Raw genomic sequence first — 13,067 nt, forward strand, 5'->3', positions numbered from 1 at the left:
ACATAACAATGTCGCTTCGCTTTCGCGTATATCTCGGGAAAAATTTCAAATGAGAGCCCAAAGTGCCATCATTTTCTCAAATAAGGATATGAAATAGATTTTATTTCAAATAAGGGCCTAAAATGATCAAATTGTTTCAAAAAATGGCTTAATCAAAGGGCATTTTTGTCATTTACTTTTTTTTTTCTTTTTTCTTCCTGTTTTTCTTTTTTTCTTTTTTTACTTTATTCTCTTTTCTCTCCCCTCCCCTCCCCTCCCCTCCCCAGCTTGATACGTGCCGTTGCCCACTGCCACCACCCCGGCGTCGTCCACCGAAACATCAAACCCGACAACATACTCTTCGAATCCCGTCGCGGGTCTTTCGGTCGATGTCGCCGGCGGCAAGGGATCTGCCCAGCATCTTGCTGAGCAGATCTGGGGCCGCAAGGGGATGTGGGGGCTTCGAACTCGGTCTCCTTCTTTCTCTTTCTCACCGTGTGAAGTTTTTGGAAAAATGGGAAACAAGCCTCTGGCCGTGCCCTTCTCTGTACTCTTGCTTATTACCATCGCCGTCTCTCCTCTGCATGTGGAAGGTGGCGGAGCGAGAGACCGCAGTGGCGGCGATGCTCGAGGCTTTCGTGATCCCGACGAGGGAGGAGAGGGCGTTGGGATGGTAGCGAAGAGAGGAGAGGACGCTGATAGCGGCGATGGAGTACGGAGGATCTCGACGGTCCAGGTGTCCGGCAGAGCCAGGAGGGGGGATTTACCAGCTGCAGTTCATCACGCTCGAGCCCAACGCTCTGTTCCTCCCCGTGCTCCTCCACTCGGACACGGTCCTCTACGTCAACACTGGTAATAATTAATGTTACATTACATCCACTAATGAGCAAACCAGTTTGATCAATTAAATAAAAAAAAATTCTAGGTGCATTTCCCTTCCTGTGATGAGAGAGTGGAAGGATGAACTGGGCCGATGAGAATGACGTGAAGAGGATCGATTTGAGGAGAGAGGACATTTACGGGCTCCCGGCGGGCACCATTTCTCATCTCCATTGATCACCTCCGTAGAGCCGAAGTCCGTGAACCTCAGCTGCCCCCCCGGAATCGAAGAGTATGTTGTCGGGCTTGATGTCTCAGTGGACGACGCCGCGACAGGGGCAGTGGGCAATGACGCATATCAAACTGGGGAGGGGAGGAAAGAGGAAAGAGAAAAAGTAAAAGGAAAACTGAAAAACAGAAAAAGAAAAAAAAAAGAGTAAAGGGCAAACATGCCCTTCGATTAGGCCATTTTTTAAAGTAAATTGAACATTTTATGTCCTTATTTGAAATAAGATTCACTTTAAACCATTATTTGAGAAAATAATAATACTTCGGGGCCTTTATTTGAAATTTTTCCTATATCTCATCAAGCTCCCTCTAATGATTTATAACACAAAAAAGGAAATCTGATTCAGGAGTTAATGAAATGAACGAAATAATTGAAACATTATTTTGATTGAACCCGACCATGCCAACCAGTGAGATCTAGTAACGACCCTACGTCCACCAATTTCAGGAAGCCTATCGCCATTGTGAGTCGAACTCTGTCCCCAAATTGGATCCCTATGAATTGGATAGCACTGGGCATGATTTTTCCTAGCCTTGCCCCAACCTACATGCTTGACAAAATGCTCATAAATGAATCATTTGGCCCCGTGGTGAAGTGTTGCCATTGTCTCATAGAAGAAAAAGATCATACCCGTCCAAGTGTATATTCCAGTACCGTCAAATGCAACATAATCTCGTGGTTCTGTCTTTGCATTAGGACTTTGTTTATTTCGCAAAAAATGATATATTTTTGAAAATATTGTAGTAAGTCATTTTTCAAGAATATGGCAGTGTTTTTTGGTGTTTCGTTAAAACTTGAAAATGAATAGAAAAATATTTTTCGTTATTTGGTATGGAAAATCTTATTTGATTTTTTGAAGAAAATTACCAGAAAAATTGAATTTTTAATTATTATTTTTTTCTTTTTTCCTTCTTCCTATTCCAATCGTAGGCCACGTTGATGGATGAGCTCGCCGGCCTCAGGTGAGGTTCCACTTGGCTGGATCTCGCGAGGCTCAAGCTCTTCGAAATCTAGCAAGCTCGAGCCTCGCCTGCCTTGGGTGATCTTGTCCTTAGCATGTGGCTGGTCGACGTGGCTAGCGACTAGCTAAGAAAGAAAGCAAAAATAAAAGTAAAAATAATTTAAAATGATTTCGCCACTTTCCCCATTTTGAATGTGTTTTCCAATGATGAAAGTCATTTCCTTGATTAGTTTATTTTCTGTGAACCAAACATAGGAAAATTTGAAAAAAAAATTCCTGAAAGTTAATTTAAGTGAGACAAATGGAGCCTTAGTATTCGTTCATTTCACCTAAAACTTCCTATTGCTGGAAAATGATTTTCGGAAATTCAATTTGGTAGAATTTGGACCGTTTTCTGGTGTTTCTGCTGAAAGAAAATTGAGTAAGTTGATTTTATGGTATGTGGTAATAAGTGAAATCTACTAAAGACAGTTTACATCGTAAAAAATGACTACAAATTGAAATCGACATTTTCTTTGTTTATTATATATAATCCATCAAAATTACATGAAATGCAAAGAAACAAGGAAATAAACTATGAAGTCATATTTGTGAAATGTTATGCATGATTGGGTTTTTTGGGAATGTAGAAGAAAGTGAGCATGAAGTATATTCGGGACATAGTAGCATATTTATGAACAAAAAAACATGGGGATAAGTACATCGCAAGTGCCATAACTTCTGTATGGCGTTCACTTGAATACTATAACTTTAAAAAATCGATCACTTAAGTGCCATTACTTACGTGGACATCGGAAAGTTGATGTCGCAGCCGGAATAACTAACATGGCACCGGCAAAATGATTTTTTTAAATATTCAAATGTACACCTAGAATTTTTCATAAATTTTATTTATTTATTTTGCAATTTTTTTTTTGTTTCTTTATTGTTTTTGCGCCTTTGGCTTGATGACCCTCGTCGGCCACCACTGGGCAGCCCGGGGGTCGGGGCCGGCGAGGCCGCAATGGCCCTGGGTGACGACCATTGCGGCCTCGGCAGCCGAGGCCGAGGGCCCTTGGCGGCCGGGGTCGAGGGCCCTCGCCGCCCGCCGGCTATGGGTGAAGCGACCCTCGCCTGGACCCGGTGACGACCGTCGAGGCCTCACCCACGGCCATCGAGGCTGCAACGGCCATTGCAAGGGCCCCATCACCTGTGGCCGGCCGAGCCGCGAGGGCTCTCGCCTAGATCTAGCAAGGGCTTCACGCCCTCGCCTGCAGCCATTGTGGCCGCAACGGTAGTCGCCCAAGGCCGTTACGACCTCGCCGACCCGGGGCGAGCGGGCCTAGGCCCCTGGGCAACCCGGTGGTGGTCGGCGAGGGTCTCCGGTGACCCTCGCTGGCCTAGGGGAAAAAGGCCTAAAAACTAAAAAACGAAAATATGGCAATAAATAATAAATAAGAAAAAATTTTCAGAAAATATTTAAAAAATTCAAAAAAAAATCCACATGTCATTAAAAAATAAATAAAATAATAAAAAAAAGTCCACGTCGGACAATTTGCCTCAAGTAGTACTTAAGTGAACGATTTTACTTTGAAATGGCACTTAAGTGATTGATTTTTGAAAGTTATGACACTCAAGTGAGCGAAAAAAAAATTATGGCACTAAAGTGAACGATGTATAAAAGTTATGGCACTTGCGATACACTTACAAAAAAAAACATGAGAGTTATCTGGAAAAAACAAAAAAAATAAATTAACGAGAGATTGGAAATAGACATAAAGGGGTATTTACGCTTTGATGCGAAGCATGAAATCAAGGAAAAAAAAAACCGCTTCTTATAAGAAAGGAAAGTCGTTTTCTCAAATTTAAACTTATTATTTTCAATTAATGGAAAATGTTTTCCATCAATCGAGTAATTTTCCGTTACTCAAATATTGGAAAATCACGAAAACGGCTGCTCGTCGAACAAACTGATTCTTGATGAAGTTGACGACTTATTTGATAATTTCTTTGATCCCCCTTCCAAAGTGAACCATGCTGCCATCAATTTGTCTTCCCTCTTCTTGCATCAATTTCTGTCTTAAGCTCCTTTATAACTAACGAATTCGATGCTTCGCTATGTATGCTTAAGTCTTTGCCTGCTTTGGAAAATCCAAGGAAGTAGTTGGTCAGCCTCTATTAGGAGGGGTGGGGGCATAGTTTCATGATAAAATCGAGAATTGAAGAAACGTATCAATTATACAGGGTAGGTTCCATATCTTTGTGGAACCAGTCCGGTCCGGTGAGAGCTTGGAACTTGTGTTTTTTGTGTTCTATGTTTTTGCACAATTCTACGGTATTCCGTGGCGTCGGATGATGGGTGTGTAATTTAAAACCACTAGTTTGAGTTTTAATTTCAGGCGATATTCAAGGTTGAGAGTTTTACTTTGTTAACGTTCATATTCTTTATGTATCTAAATATGAATTGTGGTCAATGGATTATAATAATAATTGGTGGTTATTAGAAGTGATGATCTAATGTAATCGTTTAATTAAGAATATAGATGGAACCTAATTAAATTTTAGAATCGATCTTAAAACTTGTAATAGAGTAAGTTTCAAATTACAGAGTATACGGAGCAAGTTTTAAATTTCAAAATTTGAGAAATTAATTTCGACGGGTAAGTTTCGAAATTTTGCGTTCATGTTGAATTTTCAAGGCTGACTCGTGTACATAGCACACGATAGACCGTTAGCTTGGTCTCCACGCTAGGTAGAATCATGGACACTTGCGTCCCATCGATCATAACGCTTTTGTCATGTTCCTTTTGATTGGGCCGCCCAAAGAAAACATAAGATGCTATGAAGATATAACGTGCACGTCTTGACTCGATCAAGATCATTGCACCGCGACATGAAGACAGCATCACCTGTAACAATCAGCAATCATGCACGATGAAGACAAAGCCACATGTACATTCAACAATTAATGCCCCAGTTGAAGACAAACACCCCACGTCCAGTCTGAATTGGGCGCTAGCAATAAGTAACTGTCAAACTTGTCTTCAAGGAAGTTAAGACTTTTCCAAATGGTTTGGTGGAGAACTGGAGATTATGCTAAATTTGGCGGGAGTCCCGGGGACCAGAATCAGATGATAAAAAAAGAAAACTAAAGGCCAAAAGGGCCCAAATACACACTCAGGTCCATTGATCTTGGAAGCCTAATCCATAACGGAGCCCACTAGCCCACTTAAATTGAATGACGCGTTGAAGTTGTAATGCTAGAAGAGAAATGATGGCAAGCATCACCTTTCACCCAATGACTCCTTACATACCTCTGTTCTTAAACATGAATTTGCATTTGGAATTTTCTTTTAAAGACCAATTTGTATCTTAATCAATGGGCCATGCTATGATGACGGTCCATTGTCATATTGACAATGGATGGTCAAATGCTAGCCACAAATTCTGTGGTGGCCGGCTCATAAAACTAAGAAAAAAAAAAGAATGTTAAAATTTTTTGTGGATTGCATAACACAGTCACACTGTCATGCACAGTGTGAATGTCATGCAATCCTTTTCCTAAATCAATTGTCCCAGTAACCTTATTAACGAAAGTACATTTTCTTTCCAAGAGTACTCCCTCTCAATTACTAAATTACCACACTCATAACCCCCCAAAACAAAGGGAAAAATAGGGTATATGTTGTGACCCATAATAGCCTCGTAAGTAGACAAGTCAATGTCAACCAGATCTCTCTTTAGTACACTGAAGACCCCTGGCCGGGGCCAGCAAACCCTGCCGACCATCCCCCACTGTAACCGCCATTTCTGGCAATGGTGGGATGGCGGCAGCGAGGCTTGCGGCTCTCTCGCCTACTTCACTCTCTTCTTTTTGCTTTTTTTTTTTAAATTTTAAAGTTGATATTAAAAATCATTTTTGGACAAAAATAGTCTATGTTAGCACCAGTTAGCCAAATGGACTGAAGTGGTATAAATACAAAAGGTTTGACAAAAAAAAAAATTAAGACTGAATTAACAAAGTTGTAATAGGTTTATGACGTTTTCGGTAATTCTCCCATTCTTTTTTTATACACATATAATATATAGAAATTGCAAAATTCTCTCTTTCACTTTTTTCTTATCTTTTTTGAGATTTTATGATCGCTTTTTATTTTATCAAGGTAAAATAGTAAAATGTAATGCTTGCATAAAAGAACCGCTTTTTTCTTTTGCTTTCTTTTTGCTTACATAACTTACAAGAAGAAGAACAGACGAACCGCTTTGGTACAAGTGTTGGTGCAATTTACTTAGAGAGGGAGATAACGTTTGAACATTTCAATAGTTAGACTTCATGGTAATAAATAAGCACAGGCAAGACTGACCCTCTTGGCCGGGCAGAGGAAACTAGAGTGGCAGAGGGATTTAAATCCCAACAACGGCCGAAAAAAATATTGCATGATCTTCAAATCACATCAATCAAATCTTATTTCAAATACGAATCATGCAAGTTCTACGTGACGACCGATTTTTGTTCATGGTCGGGACAGTTTTGGCCCACATGATTTACGATTCATGTAATAACTTCACAAGAGAGGCAAAGATGCGGGATCGGATCCCAAAAAAGTTAACAGAATCTGCCATCTTATTCCAAGAGATGACTCGTTCTACGACGGGGCGCATCCAAATCAATACTATTACTGTGACGGCATATTAACGAAACTAAATTGTCTTCATCAGGTCTCCCCCCAAAGTGGATAGGAATCGAAGGTGTTTCAACAAGGTGGCATGTCCGGTGGTGGCAACAGCAAGTGGGTGTTCGGGGGAACTCCATTCCTCACGATGAATGCTGTGTCCATGCCCCACGTCATGTGCCGCTCTATGTGGCAGTGCATGAACCACACTCCTGCCCAATTTTTGTCCCAACCAGAATCAATAATTTTCTATCTACTCAATAGATGTCTGTATAAATGGCTTTGTGTGTATTATGGGTGTATTCGTCCACCATCAATAGGAATAACGATACAAATGGTCCATGAGCTTTTGGCCCAATGTATAATGTGGTCACTAAACTTTTATTTTGTTTAATGTTGTCTTTGAACTTTGGTTTAATATTTAATGTGATCCCTGAACTTTTAATTTGTTCGGTGCGGTCCTTAGACTTCTAGAACATGGTCAATGTAGTCTCTAAACTATATAAAAATGTTTAATGTAGTCATTCCATTGATATAAGATTGGGGACAACATTGAACATTTTCATATGATGCAGAGACTAAAATGAACAAAGTTCGAGAACTACATTGAACAAATTAAAAATTCATAGACCGCGTTGAACAAATTAAAAATTCGGGGATCAGATTGCACATTGGGCTAAAGTTTAGGGAGCACATTAAGCAAAATTAAGAGTTTAAGGACCACATTACATATTGAGCCAAAGCTCATATGGCCAAGGTAATACCGATAGATATTAACACAAATAAAGCGTCTAAATCAAACGTTAGTTCAAACTCACCAGGATTGTCCGCCCTAAATCTGATCGTAGCCCATCCATTCTTCGGCACCGCAATGGTGTTCTGCAAAGGTGGATCCACTAGATTATAATTCAAAGGATCCTTCTTGATGTCGAAGTTCCCAAGTCCCCAGCCAACAACGTAAAAGCTATATCCATGCAGATGCATCGGGTGATCGGTCCCGGCGAGCAAGTTCGTCCCCTGGAAGACAAGCTCCACGGTCGAGTTATACTTCAATACCTTCACCTCCGTCCCGCGCTTTGGCGTCTCCAAGCTCAACGGCAAGATGTCGGCCGTGAAATTGAAGACATACGGTGGAAAGCTGGGGAAACGGGCTCCGAACACACCATTGATGCCGTAATAATAAGCTTGAAGGATGTCGATCGATGGGTTTGTGAAGCTTATGTTGTTCAGGCTTGCAGCAAGACGTGTCCCGTTAGGGCCTGCGCAGGAATTGTTTGGGCAAAGGAACGAGTTCACAGAGACTGTGAAGATGAAATGGTTGGTTATGTTCCTGGGGACGTCGACGGGGTACTTGTCGTTTGCTAAGCTACGGAGGCTGCCTGTGAAATTGACCGATGCGGAAGTGTCATTGTAATAAGGAAGTCGAGGCAAAGGAGGCGGCGAGGTGGGAGTGTACTTTCCGGAGTACTCCACCACGGCCGTGGTGGTTGTGTTATCGTAAGCCACACCGAGCGCACTGGAGTAAACCCTAGCAGCCATATAATAGTGGTCGGGGTTTTGGTTGGCTTTAAGGAGGACGTCGATGGTTTGACCGGGGGATATTGTGATGATATCTCTCGTTAGTGGCTTAGTGTAGCTCGCGTCCGTCGCGACGACGGTGACGCTGTGTTTGGCAATGGAGAAGAAGAGGAGGTCTTGCAAGGCCGCGTTGATTATTCGCAGCAAGTACGTCTTGCCTTGCTCAACCCTCAGTTTGAATGTATCTGAAACAAAATTGCACCGTCACTAATTACAAACATACAGATGGAAAACTATAGAGAAGATACGACAACTTTTTTTGTCTAAGCCAACAATAGTTTATGCACAAAGTCCAAACCGTATGAATATTCCATTTGAGGAGCAATCCATCTTAGCATAGTAAACCACCATTTCTTGTTTTGATGGTTGAATTTATAGCATAATAATAATCATTATATTGTTCAATAGCCTTAGGTGGGAGATGGGTCTGCATCAGGCATGAGACGGACATTTTTCAAATTAAGGAACAAAAAATGATATAAGACGATGGCTACAACTCTTGCTAACCTCAAAATTTACAATTATGAAGTTACAAGATGCATATGATTTCATTTTGGGACGTCCCTATGGCTGGTCCAGCTTTTGGAAAGTTATATGCTTTCAAAAGCAAGTAGATGCAGGGTCACGTGCTTATATATCATGGTGGATGCATGCATTAAAGACTATGGGAATCTCTTGCGAAAGCTAGCAACTATAGGTGCAGGAGATATAGTTAAATTTTACCATTAATTTCCATCACACTAGGCAACCTTAGTGCCTCTACTTGATGATATGCCGAAAAACCATGTAAGAAAGCGGAGGAACGATGAAATAAAGTTAGACCAAGAAGAACACGAAGACGAAGACGACGAGTTCAAACATGTTGTCTCTGACCTTGCTTTGAGCATGGGTATAGATCACCCGGTTGACCATTGATGGTATAGGCATCGGAAACATTTGGATCTCCTCCGGTTCTAAGCATTTCATCATACACCTCCATTATCGGTTCCTTCCACCATTCTCCTGCACAATTATCGTTGAGTTTAGAATTTTTGAAATGATCGAAGATCAATTATGTTGAAATCACACTTACCAAAAAAAAAAAATTATGTTGAAATCATGAGCACACATTAATCACTCGAGGATTTTTGTGGGGTACCTAATATGATAGGCACTTCAGCATCGGGTTTCGGAAAAGGGTAGGTCGAATCTTTTTTGGGGTAAATAACAATGGCTCCATGCACGGTGGCTCTTGACCAATCACTGTGAGCGTGCCACCACAAGGTCCCTTCTTCCGTGGAGAATATCACTTTTTGACTAAACTTAGCTCCGGGCTGTATTGGACATTGGGTTATGTATTCTGGTCCATCGGACCACGGATATCTCGGTTGCTTCACACCATGCCTACAATAAAATCATCCACCATTCAGTTAGGACAAATTTTAAAGCAGCCATGGGATGACGCTGAGAAACATTTCTGGAGAACCTTATCTATTAGAACAAGGTAATGAAAAGTCATTGAAAAAAGCTAGTTGGAGATCTATTAAAAAAGGACAACGACTTCATATGGTTTGAAATGGGCTTGGCATAATGAAATATATGACTGATGACTTTGAGAGGAAAATGACTAAAAAAAGTCCTAAACTTATTGCAATTGTGCCAATTCAGTTTTAAACCTTTTGTATTTATGCCAATTCGGTTCAGGTGATCAATTTTGATTAAAAATCGCTAATATGACGCTACTTGTGCTAACATGAAAATTTTTAGTTATTCTAAAATCTATTCCGAATTTTTTTCCTCCAACTAGTGGCCAAGGTCCGGCGACTCACCGACCTCGGGCGAAGCTCGCCTAGATCTAGTGATTCTCGGCCTCGCCGGTGGCCGGTGAATCATCGGACCTCGGCGACCAGTTAGAGGAAGAAGAAGAAGATAGTGAAGGAAAAAAAAAAAAAAAAAATAGATAAATAACTAAAAAAGCCAAAATATTATTAAAAATTCTCATGTTAGCAATTTCTGATCAAAATTGGGCGGATGAACAGAATTGACACAAATGTAAAAAGTTTATGACTGAATTGACACAATTGCGATAGGTTTAGGGCTTTTTTTGAGTTCTTCCGACTTTGAGTGCCTATGTATTGTAAATCCGTGGATTGTATGTTATGACAAGGAAGACATTATAAATTACTTTCACATAGAGAAGGTCAATTCTATCTAAGAACCGCAGTTAGTATACTCCTATATACTAATGATGGGATCACTTTCAAGATGACGCTTCATAATGTGAATGCTGGGAAATACTATTCATACCAGTGAATGGTGATGTTGTATTTTGCCTTGTTATAGACATCAACGATGATGGTATCGCCTTTGTGCACGTACAGAGTCGGCCCGGGAAATTGTCCGTTCACCGTCAAGATGTTCTTCGTGCTGCATAATTTCCTGTACGGCGTTTCTTCGACCTGTAATATTTCACGCACTTGAGCAACATGAAACCTAGCAGTCCAACCCCGGTCTGCATGCATATGATGTCGCGGAAAATGGCGGTATTAACACTCATTCGAACTTACCACGAACGTGTGACGAACCAAGGCTTTGCATCGGAGAATGCTGACGAGGAAGAGTAGAAACCCTACGTATTGTGCTCTTGATGACTTCATGGAGATTGACTTGACAACGAGATGGTGGCTGGGGCTCGATTATTTGGAGATTAAGCCGAGCGTGAAAGGTATTTATAAGGCTCAGAGAAAGGCTGGGGCTGGCGGGGGACACGTGGAAGTGGGGACGCGGATGATTTTGTCAACGTTTAGACAGGACATTATAACGGCACGCTTTGGTAATACGAGAAAACCAGCGGCAAATATGTTCTCGAGGCCTATTGTTACCTGCTGGTTAACCTTCATAGGTACCCTGGCCAGGGGAAGGTTGACGAATTCTGACACAACAGTTATTTCCTGACTAACGTTTATGGATGACCATAGTTCCATGTCATCACTTTAAACTTGACTTTTTCCTCCTAAATTGGTTTTCCTCTTCATCCTCTATGCTGCTACTAGCTTCGTATAGCAGTCAATTAATTTATTACCCTAGGTACGACGTTCTTAATCAAGCAATGCAACTAACGGAAGCACTCATTTCGTAAACCAGCTACACTGTTCATCTACGGTGTTGTGAGTCAAGGTCTTCGTTTTCTAGACTCTAGTTAAGTATTTTTTTTTTTTTAATGTGTGTGTGTTTGCCAGTCAAATGAGGTGAAAAATCATCGTCAACAATCAGAATATGGAAAATACGGTAAAATCGTCTAAAAAATCATAAACCTATTGCACTTTTGCCAATTCAGCGCAAAAGGAAGAAGAAAGGACAAAAAAAGAAAGAAAAAAAATCACAAAAATATTAAAATATTATTAAAATTTATTCGCGTCAGCACCGGCCGTGTCACATAGGACGACCGGCGTCCATGCCAGCGCATTCTGACAAAAAATTGACCGGATGGACTCAACCGACAAAATGTGAAAAGGCCTAGGACTCAATTAGCAAAGTTGAAAGGCTTATGACTGAAGTGGTGATAGTACAGTAGGTTTAGGACCTTTTTTTGACAATTCTCTTTGAAAAGATTATGTTGGCTACCATAGAAATAAAATCATCCATGTCTCGTTATCGACATGTTTTTTCCTTGAGATCTCAAGTGGCAATGTTAAATTTTCCAAGCCTTCAGATGAGCATCCATTCATGAACTCAACAGCTCTCTAAGTCTCAATGCCTTCATTGACTTGAAAAGTCGAAGTACCTTCACCAGTCCGGTGAATTGCAGGGTTGGCTAGACAATCCTTATCAACAGAGATTCGAATAGTTAGGATAATAATTCCATCGATCTCGCCTAATTCTTTTAATCGCAGGTTAATTTGAATGGATGCAGAGCCACTATGGAGGGAAAATAAAAATAAAAAGGTGTGTCGTGCAGCAATCGCTCTCTGGAAAATTGACATGTCATTGTAATACACGTAACCCACGTCCAATAACTCGCACTTTCGAGCCAGGATCATGGAAAAAATTGGCTGCAATCAAATTTGCGCCGACCAAAGCCACCGCTTGGAGGAAGACTCGCTAACCGCATTTGAGAACCAAGGAAAATTCAAATCGATGCTGATGACACGTTGGTCACAACACGTGTTCCATAACCTTTTTCTTCGCGGTGATTAGTCTTATCCATCGCGTTGCGTCCGTTGAAATATCTTACGTTGCTTGGCTATGTGTTTACTTGCTTTTTGCATACATGTGATCATCCTTCATCTATCGAAGCAAGAAGCCCTGAACTGAAATCTTTTAGGCCTCTTATTTGCCTCCCCAATGGATGTTTCTACATTGTAGTCTTATGCCAAAGTCTAGGCTGCGTACAATGGCTCATGGTAGGATATTTAAATTTTAAATCACGCATTAATCAAACAGTTTAAGAAATTTAATCATTTGGATCTAGCTTGCAAGTGAGATGGAATATTGAAATATCTCACATAAGTTAACTATGGATTTATATGCTCTTTATATACATATAATTTTTTATCCACCTGTTAATTTAAGTTATTGGGTTCGACTTTCTTATCAATGTCATCCATGAAATGAATCTACATGATACTCTTTTTCGGGTATCAAACTTTGAGGAAGAAATAAGGGCTTATAACAATGTGAATTTAGGCTGCGTTTGGTCGTCGGGATTTCTGGTTAGGATAGGATTGATAGGATAGGATAAGAAATCTAGGGATTTTGCCATATCTTATCCACTGTTTGGTGAATTGCGGATTTAAAGTCGAATATTCTC

At 40.7% G+C, this 13,067-nt stretch overlaps 1 protein-coding gene across 1 annotated transcript; it reads right to left on the reverse strand.

Moving 5' to 3' along the window:
• Positions 1-6,727: 6,727 nt before the first annotated feature.
• On the reverse strand, positions 6,728-10,945 carry LOC115733501 (laccase-15-like). The gene is made up of 6 exons (XM_048275129.1): positions 10,825-10,945; positions 10,565-10,716; positions 9,417-9,661; positions 9,152-9,280; positions 7,519-8,463; positions 6,728-6,912 (listed from the first exon to the last, which is right to left on the reverse strand). Exons 1-6 carry the CDS (start codon positions 10,912-10,914, stop codon positions 6,782-6,784), a joined length of 1,692 nt encoding a protein of 563 aa, XP_048131086.1. The 5' UTR covers positions 10,915-10,945; the 3' UTR covers positions 6,728-6,781.
• Between the last annotated feature and the right edge of the window lie 2,122 nt (positions 10,946-13,067).

The sequence above is a fragment of the Rhodamnia argentea genome, chromosome 2 (genome assembly GCF_020921035.1).
Source record: "Rhodamnia argentea isolate NSW1041297 chromosome 2, ASM2092103v1, whole genome shotgun sequence".
In the NCBI taxonomy this organism is placed as follows: domain Eukaryota; kingdom Viridiplantae; phylum Streptophyta; class Magnoliopsida; order Myrtales; family Myrtaceae; genus Rhodamnia; species Rhodamnia argentea.

Excerpts from the sequence above, each read along its gene's own strand:
- LOC115733501 (XM_048275129.1), bottom strand. The coding sequence starts at position 10,914 with ATGAAGTCATCAAGAGCACAATACGTAGGGTTTCTACTCTTCCTCGTC. Across the intron at positions 10,717-10,824 it reads TGGTTCGTCACACGTTCGTG|GTCGAAGAAACGCCGTACAG; the intron begins GTAAGTTCGAAT and ends GAAATATTACAG. Across the intron at positions 6,913-7,518 it reads ATTTAGGGCGGACAATCCTG|GAGTGTGGTTCATGCACTGC; the intron begins GTGAGTTTGAAC and ends AAAATTGGGCAG.